The sequence below is a fragment of the Thermobia domestica genome, chromosome 6, assembly GCF_964235325.1.
Source record: "Thermobia domestica chromosome 6, izTheDome1.hap1.1, whole genome shotgun sequence".
Taxonomy (NCBI): domain Eukaryota; kingdom Metazoa; phylum Arthropoda; class Insecta; order Zygentoma; family Lepismatidae; genus Thermobia; species Thermobia domestica.
The window spans coordinates 93,659,059-93,681,591 of NC_137459.1; the positions used below are offsets into that span (position 1 = coordinate 93,659,059).

General features: G+C 34.9%; 1 protein-coding gene across 1 annotated transcript in view; it reads right to left on the reverse strand.

Moving 5' to 3' along the window:
* Positions 1–4,388: 4,388 nt before the first annotated feature.
* LOC145688094 (protein SET-like) overlaps positions 4,389–22,533 on the reverse strand; it is a 48,287-nt gene continuing 30,142 nt past the window's right edge. The window contains exons 5-7 of the mRNA XM_081761828.1: positions 19,031–19,122; positions 15,109–15,266; positions 4,389–6,686 (exon numbers count right to left, since the gene is read on the reverse strand). Of these exons, the coding sequence (XP_081617954.1) occupies positions 6,616–6,686; positions 15,109–15,266; positions 19,031–19,122 (321 nt within the window). The 3' untranslated portion in view covers positions 4,389–6,615. The remainder of the gene's footprint in view (positions 6,687–15,108; positions 15,267–19,030; positions 19,123–22,533) is intronic.

A 22,533-nucleotide genomic window follows, 5' to 3' on the forward strand; every position in this document is an offset into this window, starting at 1 on the left:
GGTATTTTAATTTCGCCGGGATGAAGACTCTTAAGAACAGGGTGACGAGGCCTGGTGCCTGAGGTACGATCCTGAAGGCAAGCGTCAAAGTATGGAGTGGCGGGATCCACGGTCACCGAAAAGCAAGAAAGTACGAATTGAGGCACCTCGCATCAAGACAATGCTTGTAATATTTTTCGACTGAGGGTGTCATCCATAAAGAATTTTCCTCTAAGGGCTCCACGTTAAATGTTGCTATGTATGTGGAAATGCTGAAACGTCTGCTGCAACGGATTAAGTATGTATGCCAAGAAAAGAGAGTGAACTCTGCTCCACGACACTGTCCGGCCACACACTGCCTTTCTGGTGCAGCAGTTCTTGACCAACAGGAAAGTTTTCACTAAATCACCAACCCTACATCCCAGACATTTTCTTGTTTCCCAAATTGAAATAAACCCTGAAGGGCCAGAAGTTTACGACACAGATGTAGGTCATCAATTAAGACAAATACGCCAGGAGTTGCACAACCGTTTCCAGAAGTGCAATAACATCAACGGGGATTAATTCAAAGGTAACTGCTGTTTCAGGTAAGACAACAATCCATTCGAAACATGCACACATTCATCGAACTTTTTGGACAGAGGTTATATTAGCATATTCCAAATATACGTTGTTCAAATACGTAATCAGGTTTCAATAACCTTATTGGTGCGTCTATCAAACCGCACATCAAGAATACAGCAAATATTCTTAGGTAAAGACAGTAGAGAGGATCACGCGAAATATTATACATAGGGTATTTCAAAGTAACACCGACAACTTTTGGAAGGTGATTCCTGACATTAATATAAGACAAACAGTATAGACCAATCTGGATGCACAAATGCTTCCTTCCGGAGTTACAGACTGCCCAAAACATGAAAAAATAATAATAAAAAATGAACTTTAAAGGTTCATAGGTCCAAAACTATGGGACCTACCGTAGTCGGGTCAAGACCACTTAGGAACAAGTATGTGCACTATCCAAATATCCAAGTTTCAAAACCCTGTGGTACTTCCGCAACAATTTTTATAGAAGTAGTTGGTGAGGACCGATAGTAGGTCCTGTAGCCAAACTCCCTCTATAAAAATTGTGAGAGATCCTTAACATTCTGAAACATGCATTTTTGGATAGTGCACATATTATTTCTTAAGTGAAGTCTTGACCCGATTACGACAGGTCCAGAACCTTTAAAGTTTATTTTTCCATTATTTCGGTTCACAATAAATCACGAACTATATATATATATATATATATATATATATATATATATATAACTGGATTCATTCGGAAGATAATTAGCTTTTCTTGTTCCCTGTGGAACAAATTTTTCGAAACATTAGATCATGAAATCTCACTAATCAACTAAGTATATTGAAAAAGAATTACAATTAGTCTCAAACAATGCTTGTCAATTTAGGTTAAGTCCCTCAGATCATTTCCCCAAATAAGTTTTATTAATGGCCTGAGTCGACTGATCTCAATATTTATCCTCCAAAATATGCATTTTTCCAAAAACTGAAAAATCTTCAAAAGTAAACAGGATGACCAAGATTAATCTTTCACCCTTATTACTTTTAATAGAATATTTGAAAAACAAAAAGATTAATATTTATTTCGTCAGATATGATCACATATATGATGAACAAAAATTGTTTTGAAACAGAAAAATTTGCAATCGGACAGATTCTATACAATATTGTAAACAAAGATTCAAGCCTACCAATGTTAGTACAAAAGGTCATCTTATCAGCTTTGATTATGGAATCTATAAATACTTCTAAAGTATCTTTGTGTGAACAATATACACTTCTCTTACATAGTTGCTTCTATGACAAAAGGATGTAACCGCCAAAATAGATACTCCCAAGAACAGAATATTCAACTGTGGATCCTGAATAAACGTAATCATTGGTTTTGCCGTACTAACGTTATCACTCCTTGCTTTCGACCTTGCGTAATGATTCAAGCTACGAAATACCACTCAGTACAAAAGTCAATGATGGTTTGATGACAATGACGACTACTGCTGCTGCAACTGCTACTACTACTATTATTAATAATAATAATAATATACAAACGACAATCCTTATGACATTTCTCTAAGTAATTCAAGAAGTCTATTCAAAGTTTTAACATATTGAACTGAATCTCTTTTATATGTTCCTCCTTCCAAATTACTGGAGCTCTGGCTTAAGGTACAGTCCACAGCAAAAAACCTGCAACATGAACATGTAAGTTTATTGTGAAACTACGCCCAACAGCGCAGGGAATCAACATAACGTCTAAGTGGCACGAATCACGCCAGGAGAAACCTCGGCGTCCTCCCCTGCACATTTATTTTGGAACAAAAGACTTCGTTGTTTCACAATAAACTTACATGCTTATGTTGCAGGTTTTTTGCTGCAAACTGTACAAATTGTCTGATACTTTTCTTTTTTTCTTTTTTTTTTTTTTTAGGTACAAACTTCAACATGTAGATTTCTTAATATTCTTTTGTATTGTAAAGTCGGCAGCAAAACTATTAGACAAACTATATTATATATATGACATTTTCCCCCCTTTTATCAATAACTTCACAAAGAGGATCAATTTAAGTACATTATTCAGTAACTTACGGAAAACTGTATTCCTTTTATGTAAGAAGAAATTGAAATGGGTAAATTTACTCCAAAGGTATTGATGGCTAGCCTGAAAAAGCTGATAGTTTTTCGACAGTCGAGAAACGAACCCGCTATCGCTCGAACCAAGTAACTGTGTAAAGAAGAAAATTTTCTCAAAGATTAATCACTTCCATTTGAATGGGTTCGTGATTAAATAAAACTATAGGGTTTGGGCCACGGAAGATTCAGTAGTTGTCCACAAAAGACAACTTGATCCCACAAAATGTTATCGGACTTTTCTTTTTATCGAAAGAGAAGATGGACATCCTGTAACTGTTACTGATAAACATATAGTCATCATGCTTCGAAACTCTTGAAGAACTGTGTTACAAGATATGGCAGGTATGTGGTTCCAAACAGATGGAGTCGAAACTCTCACGGCCAGACCAACAATGGAGCTTTCAACAGAGCTCTCTGGTGATAGAATCATCTCGAAAAATTCGACAACCCCATATGTCATGTTCTTCCTATCTGAATGCCTCCAGCTTTTTTTTATATGATGTTACCTCAAGGAGACATTTTACATCAATCCATGAACAGTTGAAACTGAACACGCGAATACAAATCAGGTTTTTAAATGAAGAGACTTTAACATCTGTAATGGAAAACATTTTCGAAAAAGCAAAGATGTGCGAGACTGAAAAGTAGGCACCTGAATGTTATCTCTAAGAAATAATGAACAAACTCCATAGATAATGCCATATTTCTATGCCACCCCTTTTTGTAGAATTTCTTACAAAAGTTATTGGCTTTTGAAATAACCTAGTTTTGGGACACCCTGTATGATCCGACGAATCCTCTTTCATCTGATTTCCAACAAAAAGTTGTGTTGATGTACAGCCAACACCGAAAGAAGCTTATACTCCGAACTGTCTCCTCCCTGCCGAGAAACATGGCGGCGGCTCCGTGATCCTGTGGACTATAATTTTCTAGTATTCCGTGGGTTCTGTGATTACGCGCACAGGATACATTACTGCCAGTAGTATGTGGACATTTTTGATGACCATGTGCAGCCAATGATCTAGTTTTTTCCCCAAGATAACAATGTACTAAGTCACACTGTAGGAGGTGTTCAAGCATGGTTTCATGAACATCCGGATAAGCATCTCTCCTGGCCCGCCCAATTCCCAGATCTCAAGTTTACTGAACATCTGTGGTCAGTTTTGGAGGTTAGACCGTCCTCCTCCATCCTCACTGACAGAATTGAGTACTGTACTGGGCAAGTAATAGAACAATATTCATCTGGAAAGCATTCATAATCTTATATGACTCGATTTCATGACAAGTTAAAATTCTTCTGTAGGCTAATAGTAGTCCCAACGAGGTATTACTCATGTAAGGTAGTACTTCCCTGAGATGTTTCCATTATTCTGGAATTCATTTGTTTGCAAAAATCCAAAATTTAATGTAATCTCAAATCGGCAACTATTAAATGTAAAACAAACTGATATTTATTCTATTAACTCTAATACTCACTTAATGCATTAGCTTTCATATTCTTTTGTTTCCAGTTTCCTATTAAATTCTCTGATTCGCTTCTACCATAAAAACGATGCTCTTCTGGCGATTTTTTTTTTTTTTTTTTTTTTTTTTTTGCAACGTGTGTGTTGCAGCCTCCACCACCCCACCACCATGAAAGTACACATATTTGTTTTATATTAACAACAGATTAAAGTACACAAAGAAGCTGAAATAAAAACTCAAGATACAAAAGACTGTTTACTAGGAATGAATCCGCTAAATTTACAGCGTATGACTTAGCTAACAAAACTGCCTTTAGCACACATTAACGTTCTTACAATCCGATGCAACTTGCTGCACAAAATGTAAGAAAATATCTTCCCGAAAAAAAAAAGCAAGGCAGTTGCTGGACCCACGTCGAAACTCTTCTTACAAAATGTAGTAGGAATCCAAGTGTTCCTAACGCATGGAACATTTTTTCTTCCCTTCTTTAGTCATGACAGTAGCGCAGTATTAGGTGCATCTCACATAAACTTTAAAAAATTTCGACATCTACTGTGTGATCAATGACAGGACTTGTTCAAGTGCCAAACGGAAAACTCAAAACAGAATACTAGTATTGGTTGTCGGTATTGTAAAAATTAATTAAGCATTGTAACAATTCATGTTGTGCTTTCTACACTAACATTTACAACACAAATTTACCACTGGACTATACCAATCGTCAGAAATACTGCAATTTCCTGTACTTCAGTTTTCTAGAGTTCCGTAAGTTAAAAGGATGTATGCCATATCATTATTAAAAAAAGTCACACCAATATTGATCATAAGCATATAAAAAGTTAATAAAATCATCAATTATGCAGAAACACTCAAACTGCGAACAAATTTATGTAGATTTTGTAATGAATGACTACCCAAATCACTCAATCATAGTACATGAAATGCACACAAAGTTGCTACTCGACGAACCAACTCCTTTTACTTATTATGTCAATTATATATATGGACGGGTTAAAGTTACAGCAGTGTAAGTCACTCTTCTTCAGAAATTGACCCAAAATATAATGTAATAAATTCAAGAACAAGACAGCTGTTTCCTTTATTACTACTTCCACTGCTATCTGTTGGCTGTTGAATGAAGCTCTGACTTACGTTATCTGTTAACAGACTGACTGATTTAGATCTGGTTTCTGTGTGTCTATCTATCTATCTTTTTGGAAAAGAGACTTTGCCACTGAACTTTAAACCGCTCATATATGGATACCCCTCTTTTACATTTCTAGTGTCAAAATAAATAGTTCAAAGAAAAATCTAGCACAGTGAAACGAGTGAAAAAAAAATATTCACTTGTTCCTTCTATGCTGTCAAGACGTTATCCAAGAGACTATAATAACGTAAACGATTCTGTACAGAATATAAATGCTAAGCCCTGTGTACCAAAACCCCAAATTTCGATAAAACGTCATCGAAGCTGTACCCTTTCGATTATCTCCACGAAACTATTTTACAGAATTACAGACGAAATTTTAACTGTTTACAAGTTAGCTCTGTACAAACAGCTTAGTTCTTATTGCAGAGTTAAACAACAAACAAGCTTCACTGGATCATAAATGTTACATACGTAATGTTAATTTAATTAGTTTAAATTGAATAGTGAATCCACACTGAATTTCAATGTTAAAAATTAACCGCTAAACACACAACATTCTTTTTTTTTTTTAAAAAAAAAATGAAATTTACCTGTAAAAAAATACCATATTGTGCATTACCTTTCAAAATTCATGTTTATAGGAAGAATCAGTCACAGTTCTTTAGTTAAAACTTTCTTACTGGAAAAAATGAGAGTAAACGCCAGATTAAGAATCAAAGTATTTGATTCAGCAATGAATCAGAATGGACCCACTTCCATGTACACATTTCATTCTTTTATCATCATGAAATTCCATTTCACAAAAGAAAAGAAAAAAAAAAAGAGAGAATTGGAATCTTTCGTATAAGCAACATTTACATATCACGTTGGTGCATACTTAACCTGCATAGAACTACATACACAAATTGAAGGCTAACGAAAAATTAAAAACCACTACAGCAATTGTATGCAACTCCTTAATACCTGAATATTTACCCTGGAATAACTCCGTTTGCAATCTGTACTCTGTACATAAAGAAAAAGTACAACAAAACAGAAAGGAAGAGACGGCGTACAATACGCCGATACATATATATATAAACTTTTTTCAGCAAACAACTGACAAATACTATACGGTAGTACAATTCAATTACATTTTTTGAATTATACGTTTTGTCCTTCTCGAAAGTATCTGTCAATTTACACACGAGCTGATGAACTTACTTTCTTGTTAAAACTGTCTAATAATTCCATCGCAGATGTATTTTTTAAGCTACGTAGATCGCTTTTTCATTACACCACAATACAGGTCCCGAACACAAGTCACACACTTCGATTTTTCATTCGTCTCCCCCGGTACCACCCTCTGCTGCCTTTTCACATGCGGCTGCACCTTCTTCAGCTTCTTCGTCTACCAAAGAAAGAAAAAAAAAAATGAAATAAATAATCATGTTCGTTGGTATAGAGTTGATTTTGTTGGAGATAACGAATGTACACAATGGATGTAATAGTTTTGTCTGTCTTAAGATTTATCATAGCATCATGTACGTCACCAGGAATTATACCATCTTATAATGTATGAAGTCTATGCTGAAGAATTTTAATGTTAAGCACTAAAGCTATTTTACAGATAACATATTTCAGTTTCCAATAATTTTTCGAGGTGTTTATTACAGATTCAACCAACCTTTAATATTTTTAAGGTCAAAAAGTAGTACTAAGAAGGATCACTAGTTCACATTCTTTCTACATACGTTTATACACCTGGATTTATTACTATTATTATTATTATTAAATGTTATGTGGTTCCATAATATTTATTGTTTGCCCATAGGTTATCAATTCCAGCTACTTTTCTTTCAGGAGGCACAGAACGAACTAAAAAAACATGGAATCTGCTCACACTAATATTTTCAACTCATATCAGGGAAACGGTGCCTGTAGAAGACAATGTTTCAGATATGTTATGATAAACTTGTTTCTTACAATACAATTGGACAACGGGCTTTTATTTATTTATTTTAAAACATGTTATGTGGCCTGCTACAACAGGGGTGGCAAACATTAAGAGAACAAATTCCATTGCTTTTCCCGACTTTTCATAACATTTTTTAAAACTTTTTCCCTAATATATAATTAGCAAACTGACTTTCCCCATGTTGATGGAGAAAACAAGAGACCGCTAAAGCATGACAACAATGATATTTAATATATTTTTCCCTACTCAAGTAGAAAACTGAATTTGACAAAAACATACACAGTACTTTATTATGAAATTACAGAATCCTTACCTAATAAAAAATTCTGCACAAGCAAGAAATTAGACATGTTTCCTAGAACTTAAATCTGTAACTTCAGTCACGTGATCAAAGTCTCCCCAAATATAGAAAGAAAAACTCAATGAGACACTCATTAAGAAAGAAAGTAGATGTATGCACATGAAACTGATTGCGGTATATTAACGTATTTTTTAAGGAAAAAAGTCAATAGTATTACGTTATTCACTTCACTTCTCCAAACGCACATCTTCCATTATTTTAGTCTTCTTTGCTTCAAGCTTGTTCAGAATGATTTCTTTACGGTTTTCAGCTTCTTTTTGTTTCTAAGCTGATTTATCGCTTATGCAAAAGAGTACGAGTACGTCGTGCATAAGAAATCATACATAAGTATGAGTGCTACTAAAGTTTGTTCTTTTAAATTACCTGCTACACATTTATAACGAATAGTCGTTACAAAGTTGAGAATGGCTTTATGTATATTTTTGTATATTTCTGTGTAAACATGCATTGCCTTGTGATTCCATTCTCTTATTTTTGTCTGCAGACAGAAAGCGACCTGTTTCACTCTTACAACCAGAAAAATGTCTCACCCCTTGCTTCACGAGGGTATAAAAGTGGTCGGATGAGAGTCTAAGTTGCTCTTTCGTGAAACATGGTAAAGAGAGCTATCCCTAGCAGAGGCGTCTTATTGAACGCGTGTTCGTTCTTGTCTCTCCAATATTACAAGCTGGACAGTAAAACACAAGGATCAAGTAGGTGATCCTGCTTAACTGAGATTGGTTTCACCGAGATTTAGATGTAGCTATTCTTGCTCAATTGAATGCGTTGGCCGCAGTATTAAGTTTCTTGCTTTTGGCACTATAAGCTGGCAGCAAGAGGAAGTAGAAAGGCCCGTTTCAGTGCGCTGGCGGGAGTAGTGAGGTACTTTTCCAGTGCTGTAAGCTGGAAATGCAACACAATAAAGAAGTAAAGATCCCGGGTTCACGATCACTTGGGTAATCTATGAAATTCAAATAAAGAGGGACATGAAATTATATATATAACCTACCTTTTCTATATTTTTTTGTATGTATTAAACTTTATTATTTTTTCATTAAAAAAGAGAGAAAAAAACAATGTATTTTATTTCAACAAATATATGTAGACTCATGTCCAAAATGGTTGTCGCAAATCTATAACTGTCTTCTTGTAAGAATATAATTTGATAATGATTTTGCAGGGTACTTTTAATACTGATATTATGTGTATAATCGGGAACTGTATATTTGTGGTAAATTTCATAGGAAAAGAATTATAAATACGAAAATTACAATGAGTAAAACAAAATGTTGCTAAATGGACAAGAGAGTTTTATATTCGTTTTATTGTTCTTATTTACTGCTCTTTTGACATGAAATTTGCCACATACATGTCTTTGCTGGTTGTACACATACTAACATTATAAGAAATACCGGGCGAATTCGTTATCAAGTTATATTCCTACAACAACATATTTATAGACATGCGACAATAATTTTGGACACGAGTGTACCTTTAGTAATACCCCTAGAAAGTTAAGTGAGAACGGTACACATTGTGCATTGATTAAAACTCCTCTCTCTAGATGTAAATTTTCATGAAACAAATTGAGACCATTTCAACAACATTCATTTTGCTCTGAAGTATTCAAATTCTTTAGTCAGAAGTCATCCAAACAGTGACCAGTTCTAGAATACTGGTTCATAATTGTTTTAAAATTTGGATTTGAACAAAACTCTTTGAACAGCGACATAACCTTATTGTCATCCAACAAATTATTTTCAAGTAGTTCAACTAAGAGAGACTTCATGCGATTAACTCCAACATCATATCCTAGAGAAGATTTAAACAAGACCGAGCTCTAGTAAATGTGTAATTTAAAGGAGACTTCTCCAAAAGTTTAAGAACAAATTTCTGTAGATACTTTTTGCAATCCAAAATTCCAAAATACAAACTGTCCAAATCCGTTACTGGTTGATATTTCTTAGAAACAGTACGTGTAGCAAAACCAAAATCAACGTTTTTCACAGGAAGGATATTTTCTTCACAAAACCAAAATCAACGTTTTTCACAGGAAGGATATTTTCTTCATTCTCAACATCAATTCGTATACATGAACTCGAAATACTAAAAGCTCCTGATTTTACGAACTTATTTTGCATATTGTTTTGTCACTTCCAATAATGCTCTGAAGAAATGGACTAAGAGAATCAGTCAAATTCAGTGAGAAAAAAAAATCCTTCTGAAGAAAGTGCTTTAAAAATGTAAGCTTAGGAATAAGCATTTTAACTTCTTCCAACAGACCTGACATGATCTGATAGTTCGAAGTGTTAGAACTTTCTATCCCTTCTGGCACGCTGAATACATAATACAAGATATGGATAAATGTCAATGGCTCCCTGAGCAACACTACTATTTTCAAGCCAACACAACAAAACTCCAATGAAACGTTTTCTGAACCCCTACAGGAGTGTACGCGTCACGGTGTGTAAATTCAAGGGTGAAGTAAAGTCTCATTGAAATGAATTTAAAGATCAGCAGTTGAAGAGTTTTCTAAAACCGTCAATGTCAAGTAATGCGTGCACACTTGCCCTTCTACGGTACCTGAGAATTGCACATTTTTGTCTCCTTTAACTGAATTAGTTCACTTACAAAGGTAACTTAAAAACCAAAAGTATGCTATTTTATCACGTTAAAGCTAATTTTCCCGGGAATTTCACTTTCTGGCAATGTAAGTAATACTTTGACATCTTTAGCAGAAGCACGCATTGATGTATGTCATTATACTTTGAATAAACCATAGTCATTCTGCATTTGTAATGCCATTTTTTACTAAGAAACCGTGTAAATTAGTTTGATCATCCTCGAATTCATACCTACTTGCACTGTAGAATCTACATTTGAGCACGCATCATTAGAAACCTTTTAAGTTATATACAAATAGGATGACACTAAAAGTAAGAGTATGGTTTGCTTTCATGATTCACAAGGCATAAATGTTTCTAATATTGAAACAGACGTGGTCATCTGCATACCTTTTACTTGCTACCGCTTGCCCTCTCATGTTGTGCAACGAAAAGATGTGTTGACAAACGTTGCAATGAGTAGAAATTTGTCACCTAGTACTTCCTGAATCCACGTTAAAGAATTATGTAACCACGAGGAAGGATTGGACGGAGTCTTGGAATATTTGGAAAATGACATGCTCGTCATCTGCACAAGAACACTAGATATAACGAATACTGAACACTACAAATACAACACCCCTCTTCACTTTCGATTCTGCCTCTACAACTTAAGCAACCACGCTAAACCAGCAGAAAGTTGTTATTATGCAGTTTCCTTCTCGACAGACTTTCTATAAAACAATATGCTCTCGTAAATGAAAGCCTGTTGTTGACAATCGTATAAAATATTTTTCTACGATGATTTACGTCGCCTCGATCCATTGCATCAAATCAACTTGTACTTGCTACTTGGACACAGCTAGATTTTGTCCGTTAAGTATTGTTAAGTTCCTAAGATAAGAAATCAAAATGATAAACTAATGCACATACACAATGAACACAACTGCGCGTTTAATACACAAATAATAAAGCGTATACACTTCTTCTCAGGTTGCTATTTATTCAATTGGAACGTCTTGTAATGTTTTCTTTATTTTATATTAACTGTTATGTTCGCGGGTTTGGATATTTACAAGATTCTATTTTCCAACAATAAGTACGATCGCGAAAGTAAACCAGATTCCAATGCCCAACAGCGAGCTGAGAACACTTTATTTCTAAGAAAAATAAAATCCGTGTCCCGCAACATTATTTACTAGGGTGAAAGAAGTCAATCACTGCAAATTGAGAAACCATTTACGTCACATTCTTGTTTTCCTAGTGTAGATATATAGGGTGGCCAAAAAGTAGGTATACAGTAACGTACTGATCAGCAGGGTTGGCAAAAACCATGGTTTTTATTAAAAAAACCAAAAAAACCGGTTTTTTTGGTTTAAACCAGGTTTTTTTGGTTTAAACCTGGTTTTTATGGTTTAAATGATTTGCTCTATATATTCATATCATATATGGACAGAAATAAGTTTGTTTCGCCTTGATGTTATTATGCAACAACCGGTTTATGCTGGAAGGGGTCACATAAGCTTAAAGCGGAATAAAAACCGTTTCTCGAGTTACATCCGAGAGAAATTGTCCTCCATTTGAACTCGGAACCAGGACTAATTGGCCATAAATGCGATACGTCTGCCGACTCACTCATGAAGGAATCCTGATTTAAAAAAATACGTTGTACTGATTTTTACATGCTTCTTAATATAACTGTCAAGAGTCATTTCAGAAGGACAAAAAGATAAACAGTTGCACAAGTGAAACCATTACACAGAATTACATATGAACAATTTCAAAGTACTACGGAGTACAGAAGAACAAATTTAGTTCAAGTTAGTTAACAACGACTTTTATTGGTCCAAATTAAAGAAATACACCGACTTAATCTGCATATTAATAAGAAAAGTGAATAAAGATACGAATTATTTGAGTCCACGCTCAGACTCATTTATACATAAAAAGATACCAAAGATACTTATTTCACTAAATGCCTCTCGTGGGGTCTGTATGACCCCCCCCCCCTTCCACACACAAAAAAAGTACGGCATTTTCGATGTATTTTATCAATAGTAAACATTGAAACGAAACAATATTTAGAATTTTTCTTCGATTGCAATTACATAACAATAATAACAACTACAAAAAAATCACAAAATAAACATTTATAAACTTGTAAAAAAAAAAAAAAATTGCTTTTGTAGTATAATCTTTTTGAGTAATAATGAATGGGGAATTTAGGTCTGAATATAATACGAATAATATACGGGAGTGAAACGTGATAACCCACAAATGTGTGTTCATCAAGATTTTACAAACACTTACACTTTTACGAACATTTTTTTGTTTTTTTGGTTTAAACCAGTTGGTTTTTTTGAAAAAACCAGCTGGTTTAAACCTTGGTTTAAACCATGGTTTAAACCACCTTGGTTTAAACCATGGTTTAAACCACCTTGGTTTAAACCAGCCAACCCTGCTGATCAGTCCATTGCATTTTATATCATTTTTTATTGTTATCCATCAGTTAGACTTAGTTTCTTTGTTATTTGTTCTTAATGTATTTTTACTTATATCTTAAGCTCGGAAGAGCCAAAGCAAATAAACCCATCAACAAGAATGTTATATTTGATCAACGCAGGGGGTATACCTACTTCTGGGTCACCTTGTATATAAAATAATAAAATATGAACAAAATCCCCTGAGCTGTTTCTGATAAAATCAACAGAAAACTTACACTCAAAGAAGAAATTAATCCTTGTGAATTGTCTCCGGAGAAATAACTTACGCCATATCGTAGGGCTGTTAATGAAATATTTATCTATGAAATAGGAACAAAATATTCAAAGTCAATATTCTAGAAAATCTGAAAACAAATTACTCCAACAGTAAACTATCCTTTTTTAAGCCTTACACCGTATTGTAGGATGGTTAATGGTATATTGATTTATGAAATATAAACAAAATTGTTCGAGTAGTTTTCGAGAAAATCGCCTCAATCAACGAAAATATTTCACTCGATAGGAAAATCAAATCAGTGGAAATAATTCCAATGAATTATTTGTAGAGCTATTACACTAATATTCAACGAAAAAATATTTTGCCAAAAAGTTTAATAAGTGTTAGAAATAATTAAAAAAGTAATTTTGTGGAAAATTATAGCTTATTTATGTACGAATTAAATATTCAATTAGTACAGTTTCAGACGCTAAAGATACATGTAGGAGATTACGTGGAACGAGTGTGCGTATTTATCTTCACAATTAGGGGTGGAAGTTCGTACTCAAAAAAATATAGCTATACGACCTATAAAATGCCCTTAAAAACATTAAAAAATGACCTACAGATTGTGGAAAATCAGGATACACATCAACAGCTCTCATCCTACTGCCCAAAGGGAAAGTTGAAGAATTCTGCCAGCAATAAATAAAAGAATGGTCCATCCAAACTACTTCTGTAAAACCAATTCAGAAGTCATATGTCTGGACTCACAATAAAAGGCGAACTTATTGCACGAACTTTAAAAAAGAAGAAATTTCATTTGTTCAACCAAGGTCTCAGAAACTGCAAAAGAATAGTCAGATTCACAACCTACAAAGAGGCTATTTCTGGCATGCGTATGTATGACTGACTGTGATTGGTGGCTTGCAGAGGTTATAGATGTGAGTTAAATGAAAATGTGAACTTTATGCTACCCTATAGACTGGATAGTGGATATAGATTTCCACCTATAAGACAAACACCACCATAAGTATTAACTTTCTAATTCGCGATGGTTTAGAGATTGTGGGTGACCCAGTCCCTATTGGTTCTACAAGAAGGCACCACTCAATATAAAAGATACTGATGCAAATGAACACAATCTTAGTTCACTGAACTGCTAATTTCTGTCATAAATAATACAAGTAGTAGGCTCGGGAACCTGTAATATGATTTGTAAGTTGCACATATATTTTGAAAGCTTTAATGTACTTAAAAGTCATTTCCATTACTTATCTGTTTACAGAATTACAATGCCATGTCAAATCAGACTAGATTTTCATTTCCTCATACATTTTTTTAAAAATATAAATCCTTTAACTCAAAAGTGGAAATTGTCCTTTCAGGGAATATAGTACTGTATGGGACTAAACAACAAATTATTATTATTATTATTAAAAATTGGCATTTTTATTATATTTTATTTTTATTTATTTATTTATTTATTTTTTTTTTTCGAAAGATTTCAGAAAGTACAGGCATTTGGACACATTTTCAAGCAGAGGATACTACTTTGATCAATAATTTATTATCTTTCAAATAAAACAAAAAGCAACAGAATATCTTGAACCGTTCCAGAGACAGAACATTTTAATGGTTTGCTGGAATCTGCACATAAGAAGTGGCACCGCAGACGCCATCTCTGGCGACTTGTATCTCGGACCAATTTTGTTTCTTTTTTATATATCGAAAATATACGGGTTTCTTATTTTGTCCCCAAATTTAACATCTGTGAAATTCGATCTGAGACTATCAAGATTAGATTTTTACTTTGCCTATTTGAATTAATCTGGACTATGACCCAAAATAATGGAGAAATTATTTTTAAATGTGAAGAGTACTTTTTTTTTAAAAAAAATGAAAAGTATGCAGGAAAATACGAAGTCAAAAAAGAAAAGTATAATAATAATAATAATAATAATAATAATAATAATATTGGGAAGATGGGATCGAACGTACTATTTACGATTCATTGTGTGTTTTGGGCAGATCGATGAGGAATTTGAGCGCTGTAGTGGCATCGGTAATGATTGATCCAGATTGAAAGAAGAGTTAGGAGTGCGACAAAATATTATAATACAGATAAAATTAAGTTGAACAGAGCAACTCAATGTTATAGTTAAAACCAGTAGATAAAAATATCTCGTTCGTGTGTAAATTTGTTGCTTACCTTCATCCTCTTCTCCCATTTCCTCGCCTTCCTCATCTTCACTTTCTTCTACAAGAACTTCATCGTCGTCCTCCCCTTCTTCTCCATCTCCCTCCACGTCTTCATCTTCCTCTTCCTCCTCGACAACTACAACTGTGTCATCCGCTTCTTCCTCATCACTACATAAACGAAAGGGCAACTGTCACTGGATATCGGTACTACTATAATACATCTGAAACTCTGACACTAAGAGCGTACAAATAAAACAATTACACTACAAAATTGCTCCGAAGAAGCATCTACATAGGAATGTAAACACTATAATTAATTTCAATTCCTGGTGGCCACACGTTTCGATTATCACCTTTGATGAAAGATTCTGGTTCAAACCTCGACTGAAACGCATGTTATTCGGACCTTATGTTAAAGTATAACTTTTATATAACCACGATGTTGGAAAGATAAGCCCACAAATCCCTGAATTCTAAACTTTACACAGACCTATCCACTTGGGAAACATCTCAAACAACCTTTAATGCGAAATAGTACTACCATCATAAAAGCTAGCACAAAGAACTCCCTACAACTTTCGTCCACCAAAATCAAATTAGTTGAATTTGAAAGTTGACGTTACTAGAAATACTAAAGGGATCATTCATCGAAGTAAATAAATCATTGAGTACTTTATTATTTATACAGCACACAATTTTCAGGTCAGTGTTTCACGGCAAATAACGTATCTATATTGTACATTATGAAATTGAAAGTGACTAGGTTTGTGACTTAATCTCTTGAACCACCAGACCGATCTCGATCAAATTTTCAACATAGATGAGATTCGCGTTAAGGATGATTTTTATCATTTTACTTTGACTGTGCAACTTACGGGAGGGGCATAGGGAGAGATATTTAAAAAATGATCGAAAACGATCGATATTATTATCGAATATATATAGTTTTCGGGGTCGCTGAAACGAACAGTGACACTTCCGGTGACGTTTAAATCCAAATTCAGGCCCGCAACATGGGGAAGGGGAGGAGGAGAGGGAGGCAGGCCTATATAAAAATGGTCGATATCAGAGCGCTTCAGTCATAGCAAAAAGTGACTAACGGAACATTTTTTCTTATTTTAACCCAGCGAAACGGATTGAAGTTAGTATATGATAAGTGGAGAAAATGACCGATTTTTTTTTTTATCACATCAATTCATGCTGAGGAGTGATCCGGTAAATTTCGATCCAGTCGTGCACTTTTAGACTTCCGAATTATGCTATGTATGTGTCGGAAGTCGTACAGAACAGCTTTCTCCGTCAGACTCTGTCGACAAGTAGCAGAGCAACAAAAAAGGTAAGATATATATCGAGTGCAATTGATTTACCACCTCAAGGGTAGGTTTCATCTCCCGTGTTAACTTTCTATTCAAACCGGAATTGGTTCAAACTAGTCATTTCCGGTTTGAATGTTTATCGTCATTGAACGAAAACTGTGACAGGTACCGAGAAGTAGTTTTTCGCAAATGATTCAGTGTATCACAAGAGTATATCGTCAAAATCCGCACCACTACCACCAAAACCAGAAGTGTGGTTTCCTTCTTACTACAGGTTACAATACTAATTTCCACAGAGCAAAAACTAGATGATATCGAGATGTCGTTTTTCTGCAATCGATTCATTATCCCAAGAAAATGTTACGTCTTTTCCATTAATAGTCTATTCAAACCGGTAGTGCTTCAATTCGGCACTTTCGATTTGAACAATTATCGCCATAAAACAAATATGGTAACAGATAGCGATAAACTGTTTTCTGCAATCGATTCAGTGTCTCAAAAGAGCGTATCTTCACAATCAGCAACACTATCAAAACCGGAACTGGCTCAAATTTACTACTACTGAAATTATTGCAAAATATACGCTATCTCACGTAGTTGGAGGGAAAGGCATCATTCCAGATGGCTGTCTTATAGTGAAAACTATGTTTAGCTCTTACGTGGTAGTGCTTTTTCTATTATGAGTAATGCAAAGGCAGTTAAACATATAAGTTTGAAAATTTTATGGTGAGGAATTGCGTGTAAACTTGTTCTACATCCAACCCGATATAGGACAAATTTGCAACGATCGTCAGGCCAGTGCAACTGTCACATGAAGATATATATTTCCAATATTATTACTGTGAATGTGTATACTGAAGTTTAGAATCGGAAAAAAAATAAATCGTATTTCGAGAATCTCATAATAATAAATAAATAAAAACATTTCTTTTAAACCATATTTGTTGCAACAGAAACTGTTATATAATGAAGGACAACATGCATTTCACGTCCTCTCTTCATACTGCTTTTCCTTTTAATTTTATTATTTATTTATTTATTTTTTTTTTTTGGTTTATTTATCACACTGCTTCTTTCTATGTCGGGGAATCCCAATCGCCATCTTGAGACAACGAAGCTGGACTAATGTGTGTGCTCATATATTAGTCACTTGACATACTCGAATCACGTTCCCGAAAGTGTCAATTTGTATTTGTTCCCTACGAGTATGTTAGGATTTAGATTTCTGGGCTTTCGGCATTTATGGCCATGTTAGCTCTTCACGTTTGAGGGATGATGTCCCTCGGCGAGCACACTATCCGGGGAGAGGGAAAGGAGAAAAGATTGGGGAGGGAAGGAAGCGGCCTGAGACCTATAAGTTAGGTTCCACCCCGGCTTTTGCCTGGTGTGAATGAGGAAAACCTTTCAGGATGGATGGCCTGAAAGAGCTTTTTTCACTTTTTCGACCGAATGCCCCCACCGACGAGTATGTTTGGCAGTATATATCACCATAATGTTCATTATAACTTTGTTCTTTGAAATTTATAGAAAATACAATGCTAAGTTCCTTTAGTTCTATTTCACTACTGAATTACTTCAGTTTTATTCATTTACTGACTGGAGTTGAACACTCCTTCCCAGCACCAAGGCTATAGAAATTAGATCTACTGCCTACAATAAAGTCTCAATCATTACTTTGTGTGTTGTTATTTTTACCTGAAGCAAATACCGAGCCGAAGATCGAACCCGGAATCACAGGGAAAGAAAAAGCGCTAACAACCTGGCTATGGATGCGCAAAGCACCGTCTTACCGTATCATGAGGTACGCTATTATCGAAAAAATAAAGAGCATACTTCATACACAAACGAAATATGCTATTTTTGATTTGTCAATGACAAAATGTACAAGTAATTTTCAATTATTAGCATATTAATATCTTACTGTATATTTATTTTGTTTCATAACATTTACAAGAAAAATACGCGTAAGGTCAGAAGATGCTCTTTGCTTATATCAGCAGTTTTAAAGCTTCCAGTACCGAAATCTTCCGATTTTTGATATCTTGCCTCAGTTATACATTTTGTATTGGCACTGTATTGATTGTGTAGCTGATATTTTGTCGACACCGATCCAAATACAGATATCGCACAGCAATAACGTTATGTTCCATAAAAACTGGAAAATCATTTATATCGAGATATCTGTTATTTTAAAGAATAGAAGAAAATCCATTCCTATATGCTTGATCCATTTCAATGTGAAAAAAGATGGTAACTGATTCCAATCCGTCGAACTTATTAACCAGATCACTGTATGATGGGATTCAGCTTCACTGCGCAATAAACAGGATTAATACCTTGAGTGAGGTCAGATTTACATTGAAGTTGCACCACCCGAGCTTGACATGATGTCACGTGGTATTATCATGGGGGTCAAGGTGGAACGAAACGAGCCCTGGCGGGCTTCTAACCTCCTTCGATCGCTCAGCTGTTTCATAACGTACGTAAATCACTTTTTTTTTTTTTTTTTTTTTTTTTTAAATCAATAAGGTTGTGTGTGCAAAGTGGACTAATTAACAACGTCACGATCGGATAGTGCAACTTCAATGTAAATTTAACTACACTCTAATGTCTTACCTGCCGTCTTCACCCTCGAAACCATTTTCAATTTCTATGTCCGGAACTAAGTAATACTGCAATGGGTTTGGCCACATATCATCCTTTATTACCTATAAATAGGAATGAATTAACATTAAAATGGTCTAGTTACTTCGACACCTTAACCAGCAGAAATGTACAAACTTCCTATAATTGTACATAATGTTCTTAGTAAGTACAAACAATGAATCGGATATACTAAAGTTTTCGCATATGATAAAAATATTACTGAAAATAGAATTCATATCTCGATACAACACTTTATGAACTTCCATTATATACTATTATTTGTATTTTAGTAAGTGTTCTCGAGTTATCAGCCATGTGAAGATAGTGACATCCGACGTTTCGAATGCAGACATTGCATTCATCTTCACGGATCATATCGACGGAACTGAACGAGCCGTCAGACAGCTGCCACCGGATGTGAGTGACGAGATACGAGTGGAAGCCAAACAGGTCTTTTCTTGGGCCTTTACACCAAGAGTCAACATAACCAAAGCAAAACTTGCTCCTCTTGAGTCGCTTCTGCCAGCTGACAAGGGTAATGACACCGATCTACTGCATATACACAAACATTTGCTAAATAAGCCTGAACTTTCCGAAGAACTGCTCAAGAGCCTACCCGCATACGGAAGCCAACTATTTCGACACTATGGTTTACCAGAAGTGCACAAGAATGGTGTACCACTGAGAACTATTGACAACGCCATAGGGAGTGCAATATATCGCCTCTCGAAGTACTTCACGTCAACTTTAAATCCGTTGGTCAGAAACTGTGTCACTCTCAACTTCTACATGAAGTGTTTTGAACATGAGCTCTTAATGCGGGAAAGCAGTTCTGTTTCTTTAGATACGTTGATGGTACTTTTGCTATTTACTCACATGGACCTAAGACAGTACAGTATTTTCTCCAAGTTCTCAACAGTCGTCACCCTCAAATCAAATTCACCATGGAATTAGAGCGGAATGATTGTCTCGCTTTCTTGATGTTCGTCGTAAACTTGAGGTAAGACACAGCGTATATAGAAAACCGGCACAAACGGATATTTATCTCAATGCAAGCAGATCACAAGTCACAACGTCTTACAGTGCTAAACAGTTTGACCCACAGAGCAGTCTCCGCAAGAGGTCAGGAAAGTTTACAAAAGGAATTCAATCATTTTCGTTCGACGCTACAAGAGAATGGGCGTATAAATTGTCCCAGGGTCCCAGGCGGGGTCAAACTCAATTTTTTTAAATGGAAAAGGGGGTCACCTTGAATATCGTATGAAAGTTGGCGTTAAATGAAAAAAAATAAATCAAGTTTAGAATCTCTAGGATAAGCCTGGACTTTATGGACACGCTTAAAGATTTTTAATAACAATGAGTAAAGTGCTACCCCAAGGGGAATGCATGAGACCTCCCCTTGCCCATGCCCAATTTTGGTAACCAGTTTTGATCTTACCTTGACCTAAGCTTTCAGGAAATATATACATCAACCCCACTTTGTGGGTTCAAGTACATCCCGGGTTAATTTATATATACAAAATCCACAATTACCTGTTGTAAAACACACATAAAATTGTAGTTTTCTTTACTTAAGTGTGACTGACGAAGGAAACAAAGGATCTTGAAACTTTCCATAGGATAAATATACAGGCATAATAGTTTTATTATTACACTATATGCAATTCCGCTAAAAGGCAACATTAATACGAAAGGAAGGATGAAGGGAAAGTGACAATGTAAAATTACAGTGTGAGAATTATGCAGCACTCAGGTGGACATCACGCTGGATTGTAAGATTATATAATAGTGTTGCCAGGTTACACGGAGATTAAGTTCAGTGGAGGAAAAGTAATGGAACGGAAATTGTGAGATAATCATGAATGAAAACTCAGGATGAATAGGATTTTATTTCTTGTTTAAGAATTTCATTTAAGTTTTCTCTGTAAAGGAAGCTAGTGACCTACACATCGAAACAATTCATGTACTGTAATTTGACACACTTTAGACCTACTGATTCGAAGTAAGGTGAGACAGGCAGATGTCCATGAACAAACCTTTTTGAAGATAACAGCGTCCTTCAAACTTGAAATAATGAGTATGGGAACACGTATTTAACAACGTAATAATCACTCAAATTAATAAGGTGGAGCTGCTATTCTGTTTCAACGACTTTCGCTTGCATGTTATGGCCAATTCTAATTGTATGGACGTGTATATATCAACAACGTGTACAGAATAATTGTAAAGCTGAATTTACCAATACGGAGAGTTTCTTTTATACTGGAAATAAATTCGATAACTAATATTTTCACCAGACGTGGTTAGGTGCAAATTACATACTATATATTTTAACAGATTCTCTAATTACGTTTATATCTCGTTTGTAGTAATTACGAGTACTTTTTCTTCGGAGACCCGTTAAATTATCGATTAAGACGTGGATTTGTCACTAAATATTATATCTGAAATAGAAGTTAAAGGTACATATAGATCTTCACTGGTATCAAAGTAACTACAAGAATCAAGATTTAACTATATGTGACTTTCAACTAAATGTTTCACTATTACCGCTGAATCTTTTAAGGTTAACAAGACACGTAAAATATTTTGCATCTAATCAGGGCTGATAAAGCGAGTGAATATCGAGACTGCCTCCAATATAAAGGCAGCTCTGCGTAGTTGATAAGTTCAAATTTAGATTTATTAAGAAATGTGTAATGCGGAATATGTAAACCTTCTCACCTTCTATAGAAACTGATTTACGTTATGTGCATTAACTAAAGAACAAACCAGCGTTTTAATGCTATAGTATTGCTAACAGTGGTATTTGAAAGAAATAAAGAATAGAAAAAAAAAAAAAAAAAAAAAAAAACGTATTGGCGTCCAGAAATTTAGTTGAACGGATTTTGTAACAGGCAAGCAGAACGATTACGAACTGAGATAGCAGAATTAAAAGCGAAATGAAATTTAAGTTTTACGTCCCACGATTATGGCGGCTAGGCTAAAAGTCTGTGATGACGAGAAATGAATGAAAATGGTGGAATGAAGAAACTGGGAGGAAACGGGAGAACCCCGAGAAAACCTACGCACACGGTGTTTGTCCAGCACAGGGCTCACTTGGTGCAAGCTGGGATCGAACCAAAGGATTAAAAGAGAGTTCAAGCTCGTGTACTCTGGGTAAATGGAAGAAAAATGTTGGAAAAGAAGCAGAAACAGTTTGTACCTGCTTGATTGACATAAACCAATTTCTGGTGAAATCTGACACTTTGGTTATCTCCAAAATTTTTACTATACTGCTTTTGTACCCATGTTTACTCTACCAAACTATTTTTTTTTTAAAAAAAACAAACACTTGTCTTTTTTATTTAACAAATTCCTTATACATTTCAGGAAATATACATTGGTGTTTAAGATTGTATTTATCTCGTTCTCACATGAAGCCCACCTGAACGCTTCACAATTAAGTCTCTGTAGTAATATTTATTTTATTA